This window comes from Populus euphratica, unplaced genomic scaffold (assembly GCF_000495115.2).
Source record: "Populus euphratica unplaced genomic scaffold, PopEup_1.0 scaffold865.1, whole genome shotgun sequence".
NCBI classification, from domain to species: Eukaryota; Viridiplantae; Streptophyta; class Magnoliopsida; order Malpighiales; family Salicaceae; genus Populus; species Populus euphratica.
The window spans coordinates 62547-79553 of NW_011500725.1; the positions used below are offsets into that span (position 1 = coordinate 62547).

The 17007-nt window shown below is 34.7% G+C and overlaps 1 protein-coding gene, 1 long non-coding RNA gene and 1 pseudogene across 2 annotated transcripts in view; all 3 read left to right on the top strand.

Moving 5' to 3' along the window:
* Nucleotides 1-1308: 1308 nt before the first annotated feature.
* Nucleotides 1309-17007, top strand: part of LOC105116156 (putative disease resistance protein RGA4) — a 20517-nt gene continuing 4818 nt past the window's right edge. Inside the window, exons 1-2 of the mRNA XM_011013357.1 lie at nt 1309-2507; nt 2555-3909. Of these exons, the coding sequence (XP_011011659.1) occupies nt 1400-2507; nt 2555-3909 (2463 nt within the window). The 5' untranslated portion in view covers nt 1309-1399. The remainder of the gene's footprint in view (nt 2508-2554; nt 3910-17007) is intronic.
* Nucleotides 8370-10277, top strand: LOC105116155 (uncharacterized; annotated as a pseudogene).
* On the top strand, nt 10869-12001 carry LOC105116152 (uncharacterized). The gene is made up of 2 exons (XR_840478.1): nt 10869-11145; nt 11475-12001. It is a non-coding gene; the product is annotated as an uncharacterized LOC105116152 (long non-coding RNA).

Consider the following 17007-nt stretch of genomic DNA (forward strand, 5'->3'; position numbering starts at 1 on the left):
ATTATTTTAATAAACTTGAAAAAATAAAACATTAATAAGTTATTTTTCAGCTTATTTTTTATAATATAATTAAATATTAAAAAATATTTTTTAATTTATTTTATATTATACTATTAAATATTAAAAATATTTTTTTTAAAAAAATAATTTTCCAACAATTAAATAGCACGTAGTATTTCTCATTTCCTAAGAGAGCTTTTGCTGCTGGCCTTCCAATCCCCAAGCAAGTCCAATCCTTTCAGGAGCCATTTTCTGGAAAGAAAAGAAGAAACCCTGCTGCCATTTTCTGGAATTAGGAAAGAAAGTCACCCTTTTCAGTAAACATGAACTCATTTATTGAACACAAAATAGAAGATTTGGAAATGAGATTAAATATGTTTTTTTTTTTTAAAAAAATCATGTCCTTAACAACTTGCCGCATCAAAAAAGAAAGAAAGACTTGGAAGAAGACTTATAAATTATTTTTTTAAAAATAACATTAGACAGAGAGTTGGTACAGTGTAATTTTGTAATTTTTATTGTGAGTTCTCGTGTTCTAGAAAGAGTAATTACGGAAATTCAATACATATAGATTAATAAGTTGCTTCATCTTTGAATCTGTCCTTGGTTTAATGTGAACACAGGACGAGGGAGTTGCTGGCCACATATGCAGACGACGAAAGGTCTCGCAATATCCTTAGGTGAGACAGATTGACAGTGAGAAATTTATGATGTTCTGTTGCTAAAAATGCAGGAAGAAATTTACGAAAAATGTAAGAGGAAAAATCTGCAAAAAGTTAAACTAAATACAATTTGCCGACAGAGCCGCCTGTGGGATTTTATTAAAAGGAAGGAAGGAAACGAGCAATCACTGAGTTCACAAATTATATTAATTATCCCTAAAGCAATCGGAGCTGTAACATAATAAATGGCTCAACAAATTTAATGCTAATATATTAAAACCATATAAAAATATAATAAAATTTAATTTCAAATAAAAAAATTCGAAAATTTTAAAAATATAGCTTCAATCCTAATTTCACACACAACCGAAGTCTATGTACTGACACTACTTTCTTAGATTCATTGTCCATTTGTGCGTGCCAAGGGAATATAGGGAGAGCGAGGGACCCTCTGCTTTCAAGTTGTCTACAGGCTTTGATGGATATGGACACTCAAGATAAGAAGGTAGGGTCATTTTCTTCTCCTTTGCACGACTAATTTGAAAGCAGTGGTTCGTGGAAGATGCTGCCAGCTGCAATCAATTAATTGATACAGTAAAGGAGAGACCCTCTGCTTTAAAGTTGAATGCATCTCCCCATTCCAAAACGCGCTTCATTTCATCTCTATTTCACAACTTTTTCTTCTCTCTCTTTTCCTCAATCTTTCTTCCTTGGTTTCCCAAAGAAAACAAGAGAACATGGCAGGAGAGCCTTTTCTTACGTTTGCCGTGGAGGTGACTTTGACAAGGGTCATTTCCATAGCTTCTGAAGGGATCAGACTTGCTTGGGGACTGGAGGGACAGCTGCAAAAGCTCGAAGAGTCCGTGACCATAATCAAAGCTCTTAAAGATGCAGCCAGAAGGCCCGTAACAGACGAGTCTGCGAAGCTTTTGCTGGAGAAGCTACAAGGTGTAGCTTACGTTGCTGAAGATGTTCTAGACAAGTTTGCTTATGAGATTCTCCGAAAAGACCAAAAGAAGGGAAAGCTACGTGACTTCTTTTCACTGCACAACCCTGTTGCATTCCGTCTGAATATGGGTCTAAAAGTTAAGGAGATCAATAGAGCACTGGATGAAATTCGAAAAGATGCAGCTTTAGTTCAGTCGACATCTCAACCTGTAGATAGAGCTCAAGAAGTTAGCTGGGACCAACATCAAGGGACACATTCGTTCCTTGATAGCTCAGAAATTGTAGGAAGGGAGGATGATGTTTCTATAGTTATGGATATGCTGACTAGCTTGACCAAACACCAACATGTCCTATCGGTTGTCCCTATAGTGGGGATGGCTGGCCTTGGAAAGACTACTGTAGCAAAAAAGGTTTGTGAAGTAGTGAGGGAGGGAAAACAATTTGATGAGACTCTATGGGTTTGCGTTTCTAATGGTTTTGATAATGGAAAGATTTTAGGAGCAATGTTGCAAGTGATTGACAAAGCTACGGGTGGGTTGGACAGTCTTGATGCAATTCTTAAAAACCTCAAGAAAAAGCTGGAAAACAAGACCTTTTTTCTTGTTCTTGATGATGTGTGGAATGAAGACCCTGAGAAGTGGGATGAGTTGAAGGACCAACTGTTAAAAATTAACAGCAAGAATGGGAATGCCGTTGTTGTTACAACCCGCAGTAAAAAAGTAGCAGACATGATGGAGTCTTCTCGTGGGATTCAGCACGAGCCAGGGAGACTTTCAGATGATCACTGTTGGTCCATTATCAAGCAAAAGGTGATCAGGGGTGGAGGAGAAACAATAACTTCAGACTTGGAGTCTATTGGAAAAGAGATTGCAAAGAAATGTGGAGGGATTCCATTGCTTGCTAAAGTTTTGGGAGGAACACTGCGCCAAAAGGAGTTCCATTACTTGCTAAAGTTTTGGGAGGAACACTGCGCCAAAAGGAGACGCAGGAATGGAAGTCAATTCTAAACAGTAGAATTTGGGATTCTCCGGATGGAGATAAGGCTATGCGCGTATTGAGATTAAGTTTTGATTACCTGTCATCGCCAACACTGAAAAAATGTTTTGCATACTGTTCCATTTTCCCTAAAGATTTTGAAATTGAAAGGGAAGAGCTAATTCAACTTTGGATGGCTGAAGGTTTTCTCAGGCCATCAAATGGGAGGATGGAAGACGAAGGCAACAAGTGTTTCAATGACTTGCTTGCAAATTCCTTTTTCCAGGATGTTGAAAGGAATGAGTGTGAGATCGTAACAAGTTGCAAGATGCATGATCTTGTGCATGATCTTGCATCGCAAGTCTCAAAATCAGAAGTGTTAAATCTGGAGGAGGATTCGTCCGTTGATGGTGCATCTCATATTCGTCATCTAAATCTCAAATCCTGTGGGGATGTTAAGGTAGCATTAACAACGGTTGATGCTGGAAAATTACGAACTGTTTTCTCAATGGTTGATGTATTTAATCGGTCTTGGAAATTCAAAAGCTTGAGAACTCTCAAATTGCAGGAGTCTGATATCACAGAGTTACCAGATTCAATTTGCAAGCTGAGACATTTGAGATATCTTGATGTCTCGGATACTGCTATCAGAGCATTGCCGGAATCCATCACCAAGCTGTACCATTTGGAAACATTAAGATTCACTGATTGCGAGTCACTAGAAAAGCTTCCCAAGAAGATGAGGAATTTGGTGAGCTTGAGACATCTGCATTTTGATGATCCAAAGCTAGTGCCAGCTGAGGTGAGACTCTTAATACGCCTTCAAACTCTGCCTTTATTTGCTGTGGGTCCAGATCATATGGTTGAAGAGCTGGGATGTTTGAATGAACTGAGAGGAGAATTGCAGATAAGCAAGCTTGAGCAAGTGAGAGACAAAGAAGAAGCTGAGAAGGCAAAACTGCGTGAAAAAAGAATGCACAAATTGGTGTTTGAATGGAGTGATGATGAAGGTAACAGCAGTGTCAATAGCGAGGATGTGCTGGAAGGCCTGCAGCCTCACCCAGACATAAGAAGCTTGACAATTGAGGGTTATGGAGGTGAAAATTTCTCATCATGGATATTGCAACTCAATAATCTGATGGTGCTGAGATTGAATGGCTGCAGCAAGTTGAGGCAACTCCCAACACTTGGATGTCTTCCTCGCCTTAAGATTCTAGAGATGAGTGGAATGCCTAATGTGAAATGTATAGGCAATGAGTTCTATAGCAGCGGTGACAGCGCAGCAGTACTGTTTCCAGCACTGAAAAAACTCGCTCTATCCAGGATGCATGGTCTTGAAGAATGGATGGTACCAGGTGGAGAAGTTATTGCAGTATTTCCCTGTCTTGAAGAGTTGAGCATTGAGGAGTGTCGAAAGTTGGAAAGCATTCCGATATGTCGTCTTTCATCTCTTGTAGAGTTTAAAATTGACCGATGTGATCAACTGAGATATTTGTCTGGTGAGTTTCATGGCTTCACGTCTCTTCGAGTTTTAAGTATATTCGGGTGTCCAAAGCTGGCATCCATTCCAAGCGTACCACACTGCACAGCTCTGGTGAAATTGATTATATTTAACTGCCCTGAGTTGATGTCAATTCCTGGTGATTTTCAAGAATTGAAATATTCTTTGAAGGAATTGGCTATTACTAAATGTAAATGGGGAGCTCTTCCAAGCGGACTGCAATGGTTATTCGGAAATGTAAATTGGTAGCTCTTCCAAGCGGACTACAATGTTGCGCATCTCTAGAGGAATTGTGGATACAGGATTGGAGAGAGCTTATCCATATCAGTGATTTGCAAGAATTGTCTTCGCTTCGAAGATTAACCATTCAATCATGTGATAAGCTCATCAGTTTTGATTGGCATGGTTTACGACAATTGCCTTCTCTTGTTTATTTAGCAATCACCACGTGTCCCTGTTTGAGTGATATCCCATGGGATGATTGCTTAGGCGGCCTCACCCAACTGGAGAGACTGGGCATCGGTGGTTTCTCAGAGGAGATGGAGGCTTTTCCTGCAGGAGTTTTAAACTCAATCCAACACCTCAATTTGAGTGGGTCCCTCAAATCCCTAGTTATATGGGGATGGGATAAACTGAAGAGTGTACCCCACGAACTTCGACACCTCACTGCCCTCGAGGAATTGTGTATAATTGATTTCAACGGGGAGGGATTTGAGGAAGCATTGCCAGAATGGATGGCCAGCCTTTCTTCTCTTCAATCTCTTTCGATTGGGTATTGCAAGAATCTCAAGTATATGCCAAGTTCAACAGCCATTCAACGCCTCTCCAAACTAAAGAAATTGTGGATTTGGGGATGCCCCCATCTATCAGAAAATTGCAGCAAGGAGAATGGCTGTGAGTGGCCCAAGATTTCTCATATCTCAGAAATTGTGGATTTGGGGATGCCCCCATCTATAGGTTTTTAATTTTTATTATTCCTTTACCTTGTAGGTATGCGGGGAGGGGAGAGAACCAATTAAAGAATTCAAAATAATGAAAGCAGCAGCAGCAAGAATTAGACTTCATTCTGTTAAAAATGGGTTATTTTCTCATATCCCAGCATTCTTTAGACATATTAATCAAAAGCAATTATTAGAGATAATGTACACGTGTACAGTTAAGTTGGGGTTTTAATTATTCCGTTACTTTGTAGTATGCAGAGGAGAGAGAACCATTCAAAGAATTCAAATCAATGAAAGCAATAATTAGACTTTATTCTTTTAAAATTAACTATCAATCATAATCAAAACCATTAATAATCTTTTATTATGTTATCAAAATTTATACTTATTATTGTAACCATCACTCATTATTGTAATAACATTTCATAAAATAAATGATTTGTTTGTTTTTTTTCTATCTTAACCTAAATTTTAAACATTCTATTATAACCTAAATTTGATTACGTGGAATATGATGTATCAAAATATAAAATCAATAGCCATCCTACATTTTTTCAATCATTATTATAATATCATTCTTACAAGATAATTTAACCTATATTTATTAAGATTGTTTCCATTTATTAAAGATATTTTCTTTATCTATATAGTATTATTTATTTTAAAATCATCAATTCTATTTACAATTATGATACTTTAAAAAAACCATTAAATCTTAAGATTAACCAATTGATAAAACTCACATTTAAATAACAACCAATAAGATTATTAGTGAGGTTACAAACCATTCACTTTTTAGTAGAAAATACAATTAAAGCTAAAAACACTCTTTAGTTGACCCCAAGATTTAAAAAAGAAAAAAGGCAAACTTGGCTCCAATTTATATAAAATATAAATTAATAAATGATATAATGATAATAAATTATCTAACTCCAACTAGTACAAGTAAAAAAAAAATTTCTTTAGAAAGCCAAATGTTAACTTAGATAAGTAGTGATAGGAATGATTTAAAATATAAATTTTAGTGGTGATTAAGAACATTATTCTTGGAAGGTAGTTAAACTATTGAAAATATATTTTAGAAATTTCTTAGATAATGATATTTTCCACTGACTTTCATGTTGGAATATGTTTTTTTTTTTAATTGTATTCATTGAATTGAATATGCTTCCTATACATTTTTAGAAACTATGAAATGATCCCATTTTCCTGACATGTTTTATCTACCCAGTTGATTCATTCTGTATTTTGTAGTTTAGCGTTGTTTATCTTTCCAAAACTAATACCAAGTTGGCTATTTTAACTATCATATGTGCAGTCGGACCTCGAAGATTGAAGGAAACCATGGAATGGTTATTTGAAGCTTGTGCAGACTAGTGTTTGTCAGGCTGGATAAATGTGTGACCGGCATAATTCTAGACTGAAGTATATTTGTTAAAATGTAAGAAAATAGATGGACCTGGCAGCTTATCACGAAGATAGAAGAGCTTAATATAGTATGGATATGAATTCATTTGTGTAACTTCTTTTATTTTATATTTGATTTTGTTATTTAACTTTAAAGGATTCGATTTTTATGAGGTTATATATGTTGATGATGTTCTTATCACTATGTTCTTGCAGAATAGATGATTATGCTGATGTACTCCAAATTTCTGAAGAATTATTGTACGTTTTGCCTCATAAATCTACCTTCATCTTACATAATGTTCTTCTCACTGTGTTATTAATTCACGGCTCTCTCTATTTTCTCTTTAAGTACTTGAATATCTAAAATAAGGCATAAAAGCTATATGATAAAAATATGGTTGATTTCACAAAGTCTATTCAAACTTCAATTAGTTGCAGAAAAATGAAAATGAAGGTTACCTCTAACTAGAGAAGCTGAGGGGCCTCATTGTGTACAAACTGCCATGTACACGGCATGATGTCAACCACTTTTGAAGGAAGTGCTGGCATTCTAAATCTGTTTTTCCTGATCTGCAGCATGCTAATCATCAGAAACCCCTTAAATGCACCTGCATTCACTTGCAAATAAGTTTAAAAAGGATAAGAAACAGGACTAAACCACCATCCTGTTCATGCCTATCATCTGTGTGATTTATGAAGCTTTGAGACAAATTATTGCTGTTTTCTTCTCTTTTCCCCTGAGCCAAAGTCCCAGTCAAAAACCGTACTTGTAGTCAAGATTCACATGTTTGCACCTACTTGATACATTTGCAATTTGGATTTTGTAATCTTCATTACTGAACACAAGCTTTCGACACTAACTTGGCCATCTAAGAGTAAAGCTACCTTGACCAGTAAAATTGCTGCCTAACAACTCTTTAATTCATTCTTTGGTTTTACAACAACCCACACCCCGTAATTTAACACATTCGTAAAAGAACAACTTTGAGTTTTTATTTATTTATTTATTTTTATTTACGGGGGTTTACAGAGAATCCATCCAATAAGCAATTTTAGCCCCTGACAGCAGAAATATGAAGTTGGGAATTTTGTGTTGCTTTGGGTTTTCAATGTACATATATATATATATATATATATATATGATGCACATAACTCAAATGCTGTTATTTTACAACTTTTTCAGACATGTACCTTTTCTGCTGTCAGCAAAAGGTTTCAAACCATATGTATACCTCGCATAACTCAAATGCTGTAATTTTACTCTACTCTGAAAATCTGGCAAACAATGGGAAAAATCAAAATTCTCACTTGCACACATTTATCATTGTACCAGAAGTCCTAAACTATACCAATCCATACATTTTAATGAACTTGATCTTATTTTTTCCCTTTCAATTCGCCGTCAGTAAACTAGAAAGGAGCAAGAAAACCCCATTTTTCTTTTCCCTCGTTTGTCCTTAACCAAACTGGCCAACAAAAGAGAGAGTGAGCTAGAAAAGAGCAAGAAACAACACCAGTACTTCTCAGTCTTGCACTCATCAGCTTCTTCTGATACTTGAAATCCAGAACAGGAAACGGATAAAATAAAGGGTCAAGGTGAGGGAGTCAAGTCTAAAAGTGAGGCCCAGGTTGAGATTCAGGTCTGCCTCTCTTTCTCTTTTATTATTTATGGAACTTATTGTTACGCGTCTAGGAAAAATTATGTAATTACGCACTCACGAGTGGTTTTATTTATGGAAAAACTGAAAAGTTATATTCTTCTTCTATAGGCCGAAAGTCGAGAAAGAAGAAGCTCATAGCCCTGATGATGTTCAACGTTTGTACTTGGTGGTAGGGCCAGAGTCTGGTGAGAGACCGGTTGAAGAGAAGCAATCCCCTTGCTCTGCTTCTAAAAAAGGTTCTTCAAGTACTGATCATCTTCTGCAGGCAAGAATGGAAGTGTAGGCGGGCGTGGAAACCAGTTAATTAATTGTAATAGATTGACAAAGGCTCCAGGCTCAAGCCAGCGATCAAGAGCTGAAATAAGCTGTAATTACAGTTATTTTTTAATTTTTTAAAAAATATTCTTAACATCAATTCATCAAAATAATATAATCATATTAAAAAAAATTAAATTTTTTTTAAAAACACTTTTGAAATACAAAAACAAACAAAGTTTACGTCTACCAAAACTAACATTTTTTTAAAATATTTATTTATTTTGAAAAATATTAAATTAATTATTTTAGTGTTTTTCAATAAAAATAAAAAATATATTTTCCAATAAAAAAATACTTAAGAAATATGTATTTAATAATGTGAAACGTATTTTTGCTATAGAGAAGACCACACCCTATATTTTTCTCTCAAAGTTTTACATTAGAGTTGGTAGCTAGAGCAATGGATGTCCTTTCTTTTTCACCTCGATGGTAGGAAGTGAACATTGAAAAAGAGCCCTTGTTGAGGTTGACGGTAATGGGACGTAAAAGTCTTCCAGATCCAAGTAAAAGAAGCCAACCATACTGGGTTTTGTGGACTTGTTCACAACAAAACTAGAAGATGTGAAGAATGCATGCTCTTAAAGGAGGTACGTAGTCAGCATTGAGTTTTGTTGCAGTTTCATGGACATCAATTTGATCATAAATTTTAATTACCTGTTGCACTTCAGAGGAATATGACACTGCTGCGACAAGAGGGTATCGGCACAAGTATCCAGCAAGAGCATTAGGAGAAGGCATTTATTGGATACTAAGGCACAATAATCCAGGCAAGAGAATGCATACTCATCTGGTGTGCAGGCTAGAATTGCCATCAAAAGACTAGGAAGACGAGCCTCAAGAGTCGCTTAACATCAAACGTGAGGGCTCATTTATAATTCACATAAAGAATCCCGATCAACATGGTGGCAGTCCACAATTTACAGGACTTCAAAACAAGAGGAAGGCCAGGTTTCCAGCTCACCTACAAGGCCAATTTGGGCACAATAAGACTTTTCATGCTGACCGACCAGACATGTTGAATTATGAGCGTTGTGAGTTGCTGTTGATATCTGCTTCGGATGGCATAGAAGAGGAATGGGAATGGAGCTCAAGACAGAATGTGAAGGTGATGATGATCCAGCTTCTTGTTCTGATTTGGTGAAGGCTTTTGGAGAGACTGCACCTACCAGTCCCCTGCTTGAAGGTGTAGAAAAACTGGTATATAAAGAACAGGATTTTGTTTAAGCAGATGAACAGCCAAAAAGAACAAACAACAGAATTATCAGCAAAGAGAACAGAGAGCAGAATAGTCTCATACGGTTACTGCCACCCCTTGTATTTTATTTATAGAAGGAATCAAACATTACAAAATCGTAAAAAGAAAAAGAAACATAACAGCCATAATCTCTAAGCAGTTATGTAAATGTAACTAACTAGACTTATCCTAGATAAGTTAAACTTTGATGAATTGAAAAACATACAAATCAACACCAAGATAATGCTGCCATTAACAGATAGACAGCAATGCAAGAGACCACGGCTAAGTAACATTGTTCCAGCTTTGGTGCCATAGCTTCAGCAGAAGGCACATGGGCTTGACTGTTAAAAACATATTGTTCACATATATAATTCCTAGGTGAATTGCCCGGGCGATGCCGCATAAGGCGTATAGTTCTAGAAGATGATAAAACAAATAATAAAATTAAGTCTAAAAACATTGTAAGTGTTGAGATTGAACTGAGCAACCATATGTAGTAGGCTATTAGAAAGCTGCCAGAACAATTCATAAAGGAAGAGGATTAAACATCCCGAGAGCAAATAATGGTTGCAATGCTAGTACAACAGTTTTGAAACCGTCATAACAAAAGTAAACCAGATGAAATAAAAAGAAAAGATCTGCATGTGGCTAGTGAAGGAGACTGATGCTGGCAAAGCAGAACCGACAATTGAACTCCATGAAGAACAGAAAAAAGAGCATGGGATTTTGACGGGGCTGCTCAAAAGTGTGGACACATGGTCTGGTGCCCACGTTTCCTATTGCAAGGAAAAGATGTTTAGCTTTCATCTAAAAGATAGTAAGTATTTCCAAGCCAACTCTTAGAGAAAGGAAGGTAATGTGCCCAAGAAGAATTAGAGCAATTAACTGTAATGTTAAAACTTAATAGCCTATATTGTGTGACTCGGTAGTTGCAAATGTCTGCAGGAATTCTAGTATGCCAAAGAGGAAATTCTTCTGCTGCCATCTAAAGATGGCTTCTCTAGCAGTCCGGATGCCAAGACCACCCTTATAATTTCCCCTGGCATCTCCTTTACTAAACACCTAGATCAAAGAAGCAACATGCTAATTTGTTAAAATACCCACAAATCCTCCTAGCCAGCCATGCTCATACTTCATAGTATAGAACGGAATTGATGGCAGCAGCAGTGGAGTGAATTGAAGTATTCGAGGCACCTAATTTACTGTGAGCTGCAAAACAACAAGGACAATTGGCGGGGGGTGTGGGAATGAAGACTTGAATGCACTTTATTTTAAGAAGAAACTCAATTTTGATAGATTGGGATCCTCATAGAGGAATATAATTGTCAAGTTTATTAAATTTAAATTTAATTCCAATTAAACATTAGAACATAACTGTTTATCTCGTGTGTTTGGTTTTCATCTTCTCATCCTATTCCCCGAGTTCCCTGCATTACTCTAGGGTCCTTTAACTAATGTTAACAAACATTAAATGACACCCTCCTTCCCTTAAGTAAAGAGCAGATCAATGAAACAGGAAAAGAAACTAACCTGGATTAAATGACGCAGCAGGAACAGTGCAGAAAAAGGCAGGAGCACCAACCAAGTTAAGGTCAAAATAAAGTTACGGGCTGACCACTTGATAGGAAGCTTTCTTGACATAAGCTTAAAAAAATATAAGAACCAAATCGAAATGAGAAAGGACAGACACAAACCTGGAAGAAAAGGTGTTGCAGGTAACAGCAGACGAAGTTTCAGCAGACCTAACTGAAGAGCTGATGCTATCTAGCTTTTGATGAAAGGGTGTCAGCACACTCTTTTTTTCACAAGCTGTGAACTAAGAAAGCAGCAAAATCCTTAAAAGAAAAGCGAAGAAACTAATCTGTAGAGACAGATTCTAAAGAAACACAACAGCAGAAGGCCAAAGAAAAAAAGAAGAAATTACTGCAGCTAAAAAATGCAGCAAGCAATGAAGAATGACACAACCTGATAATGAACAGCACATGAGCAAATATAGAACAAAAGTAGGTGACCGCTATCGGAATAGGTAAGTGACCACTATCGGAATGCAACCATCCTCAACAACAACAACATAAAAGATGGACCCAGGCAAAGTCGATATCGACACTATTTGAGAAAAACATTTAGCTATACGAAAATGAATGCAGTGAAGGAAAACCATAGCTGCTTAACAACCAGCTGAAGGGTCATATAACCCTGACAAAGGCTATTCGATCGTGCCTAGTCGAAGGCAATCAAACACACACAACATTCCTAAACATGCACATCATAGAACCACTGATCAAAAATAGGAGGAAGCTCAGACATGCTCTTAAACCTAATCAAAAAGTGCTTCCCAAAAAAAAAAACAAACCAGCAGGGTCTCTGAAAAGAAACAAAACTACGAATCATAGAGAATAATCGCAAATCACGAACTGGAGCAACATCACGCAACCTAAGCCATGGAACATCAGGTGGTTGCGCCAGCAAAAGGTCGTCAAAAGAGCCGAAATCTTGAGAAAGAAAGCAGAAAATAACATCACTGAGCTAAATTCAACTCTAAATAAATAAATAAATTCGGATGACAATGGGTGAGAAAAAACAATGGAAACCTGGAAGACAATAAAAAAACCAACGACGGTAAATTGAATTCCAATAGAGCTACCCCACCGAGCAGAAGAGAGAAAGTACGAATGCAAAACCATGTAAAGAGAAGAGATAGATTAGCATAGCGAATCCTCTATAGGTCTCCCAATCAGACTCAAATCAAGCTGAAAATTATACCTAAACTCATCAATCAAATTTGATGGAATGGGCCATCGAAACCAAATCCAGTTGAAGAGGCAAGGACGTTCGTCCAGCGCCCATCCCAACAAAACCAAACCCTGAACATCCTGCACAACTTGCCAAGATGGGAGCGTCTTTCCTGGGCAGCGATCCCAGAGCACCAATCAAGCGAGGAAGACCGGTGAATCAAACCCAGAATTCATCCAATCAGCACCCACCCCCAGAAACAGCAAGCCGAAATAGCAGCCAGGGATGGCAGTAAAAATAAAGTTGGCAAGGCCCGCCAACACTGTAAATTGAAGGGACAAAGAGATGCACTCCCATTGGTGGCTTCAATTGAGAGGGAAGGGCAGGGCGGGAAACCACGTGAAGAGAGGCAGAGTGAAGGCAGATGCAAAATGATCAAACGCAACAGGTAGCAGGCCCAGGAATAAAAACAATCATGCTACCGGCCCAAACCAGCTACATCACCCAAACAGATGGATAAAAAGCCAGGCAAGATAAGTTGACCGTGAGGCAAAATGGACAGCTGCTCCAATGAATTAATAGAGACTGTATTTTATTTAAAAATTAATATTTAATATTATTTAATTTAAAAGAAAGTATTATGAAGAAATAACATTTATAAAATTTAATTATAATTTTAATAATATTTTATATAAAGACATGAAAACGATAATTCTTATTAAATAAATTTTATATATGATAAAATCACAAATAATTATTAAAATAATAAAAAATATTTTATATAAAATATTATTTATTTTATGATATAATATTTTAATTAAAAATTACTAATATTAATATATGTTTTTTTAGTTATTTTATAACTTCAATTTAAAAAATATTTTTATAATCAAACACATTAAACTATTTTTTATTCAACTTTAATTTTATCCATAATTTTAACCAAATATATATTTTTTTAATTAAAAATAATTTTTATAAAATAATTTTTTTAACTCCTATTTAATTGTTTCCAAATTATAACTACAAAGTGAAATATATCCATAAATGTGACTCGAGTCAAACGCAATAGGTAACAGGTCCAAGTAAAAGAAAACAACAGCCCAATAATAAAAACAATCATGCTCCCAGCCCAAAGCCCACTAACATCACCCAAACAGATGGAAAAAAAGCCAGGCAAGATTAGTTGACCGTGAGGCAAAATGGACTGCTGCTCCAATGAATGAATAGAGACTCGCGTCTTGATGCACAGTGAATCCACCAATCCTTTTATTATTATTTTTTTTACAATTGTAATTAAAATTAAAAAAACTAGTTAAGGTTGTTTTTTATGGATTGGACGTATATAGATAATGCATGTATGTTTTGAATGATCCAAGCATGTTTTTTTTCAGTTGTATCTTAATGGAAAGAAAGAAAATGAATGTTGGAATTCCAACTTACATAGAAAAGGTGACCATTGCATGAAGAAAGACACTTCTTTTAAAGGTTACCTTTGGAAATAGGATATGAAATTCAAGGGGTAGAAAGGGTTTCTTTTGCCTGAGATTTGGTCCGTGGGATAAACCCATCGGACCAAATCTCAGGCAAAAGAAAGTTATTGCAAAGAATAAAGAGAGAAGCACCAAATTAATGACAATTGAATGGCAATCACTGTATTGTTTATCAAATGACATCGTTCTATATATTTTTGTAGTGAAATTTTGGATCTGCAGAGATTTGAGAGATCTTACCTTTCTATCTGAAGACATTGTAGCATGGGATGCACTGAAAATGACGGTTTTAGGATTTACCACAGCATGAAAAGCATCCAGAGGGACACATGAGTTCTTAAGCACTTCACAGCATATTTTCTGATAGCATTTAAAAAAAAAAAAAAAATATTTTTCGCAGTTAGTTTTTAACTAAGTCAGTACATGCTCTAAGAACATGATGGATTACGATATTTCCAATTTAGTTTCTGCTAAAACATTTCGTCTCCATAATAATGTTGACTTCAACCCAACTTTAAAGGCAGAAAGTTTGAGAAATCAAACTTATTGCTTGGATGGTGAAGATATTTTTCCAGGATAAATCTAATTTGACCTGTTAATTACCATTCGTTTACAGTTGATGATTCAACAATGTCTCAAAATGAAGTTCAGATGCCACTTTTTGATGTCTAGTTGAATCATTTTGATTAAGATACACAGAAAGTTGGCACTTTCTCAAGATTTTCACAGAAGATTGCCTGCTAAAACAGATAGCATTTGTACGGGGAAAAACAAATTCTGATTTGCTGAGAATGATATAGCCAGTTTGATTCTAATAGTAATTTTATTCAAGTCTAAATTGCAGTGTTGCCGTGAAGTGTTGCCGTGATCTGAGCAAGGCATTACCCACTCTCTATTAAGTTTTTCTCCACTGATGTAAGATTTGCATGCGCAAGACGAAAATAGCAACTTAATTAGTTGTAGCAAATTTAACAGCCTCTGCAAACTCATTCCAACCTCAAAGTCGATTTTAATTCATCCAAAAAGTTTTAGGAACTTCAACAATTCTTGAAAACTAAACTGTAATTCCAGGTCTTTATTTCTTTTTTGGACCCTTTGATGGATGTCACCATCATTAATAGACTCCTCTCTCTACAAGTCTTCATCTCTCTTTTATATTATAACATCAACCATTATATGTAGAGATATAAATGATCCAAAAATCATGTCAATTTCCTGTTTTACACCATGGATCTGATGAGTAACCAGGTAGAGCAGAAATCAGCGAAAAAAAATCGGCAGCAGCAGAAATTCCTGGCGGCAGAGTGTGTGCAGCTGCTATAAGTCGGCAACCAGAGGGAGTTTTCCAGTGATAATTGGACAGAAAGAAAGAAGAAGAATTCTACAAGTAACAGGAGAAGAGAAGTCCATAAATAAGAGACTTTATATGGGGGCAGAGATAGCCTTGATTTCAGCAACCCAACCTGGCAGAACTAGATCTTTGAGTTAAGGTGCTGATATTGCAGGCAGACACTAAATAGAACAGCAACAAAATAAAAAAATAAAAAAATCTAGACTACAACCTTACAAGTTCAAAGTGCACACAAATAATGATGGGAAGACGTTCATCTATCCATGACAGAATTAAATCTAGACTACAGAATGAGCTATTTGTTGATCATAATAGATCATAGGCTGGTCAGGATGCAGAATAAGTCAACAATAAAATTCTATTGCTTCCAGGAAAGTAACACAGAATAATTATTTTTTTTAAATAATATATAACGATGTAGTACGATTAGATCGATTGTTTCTAGGTGTTATCTCTCCCTCCTGTGTTATGATATACGTATTGCTTAGTTTACATGAAAATATGTAGTAAATACAAACTCTGGTAAAATAAAATAAAAATTCTTTATTATTTTGTATAGTTTTTTGGAAAAAAAAAGGGGGAAACATTTTACCTGCATTGATATTCTTACAATAATAATAATAATAAAAAAGTTTCAAGCTTTAAATTCATTTATATAAATCAACAATTCAGAAAAGAAAATGCTAATTAAGAGTTCAAACTAAATTCACGTGATGAGAAATCAAGTTTTGCTATGAAAATATAGAATATTATCTAACATTAAAGGAATAATATTTTTTCTGTTCAAGTTTGGACTTTTTTTCTTCTAAATTTAAAAAAATATTAAGAATGAAGATTTTTTAATAATATCACTAACTTCAATTAAATAGTTTAATTTTAAAACTTATCAATTCGACTTCTTATCTAACTTAAATTTTAAATTAAATAATATAAAAATTAATTTAAAATGAATTATTTAATTTAATTGATCCAAAAATAATTTGGATAATTGATAAAAATATAACATAATTTTTACAAAACATTTATAAATGAAACCATATATGAATGATTGATATCTTGATAAGAAATTAGATGAAAAACTACGCATCTTTTTCATGAATACAATTATAATGAGTTAATAAAGACTTGGTAGAAGACCGTAAGATTAGGAAATGCAATTAAATATATTTGTTTTTTTATATTATGTTTTTTAAAAATATTTATTTTCCTAGATTTCTTGTTTTATTTTGGTATTTTGATGTGAGTTTATCAATTAATTACTTTGTTTATTTGTTTTTTAAGATTTTCTAGTTTTAATATAGATAATGTATCTTCTAGCTATTTGAAAGGTAAAATGTAATTCACGCCTTGTTTATTTCACAGAAAATAATTTTTTGAATTTTTTTATATTTTTTTGTCATTAAAAAAATTAGTCAATTGAAAACACTTTTCAATAAAAAAAAATTAGTGTAGTTTCTAGAAAAGTATTTTTCTTTTATTTTAGACAGAAAATACTTTTTGAAAGTCATGAGAAATTTAGAAATGTCATATTATTTGCTAATTATATCAAATTAATTTGGTTCTTAAATTTTTGATTGCTATAATATTTTTTTTTAAATTTCATCCCTTATAATTTGATTTTTATATTAAATTTGGCCCTAATTTTTATAATTGTTATTTACTTTTTCCTTATTATTTTTTAATTAATTTTTTTTATCTATCAAATTTGATCTTCATTCATTTAATTGTTACTTATTTTATTTGAAATAATTTATGAAATGGTAATTATTATTATTTT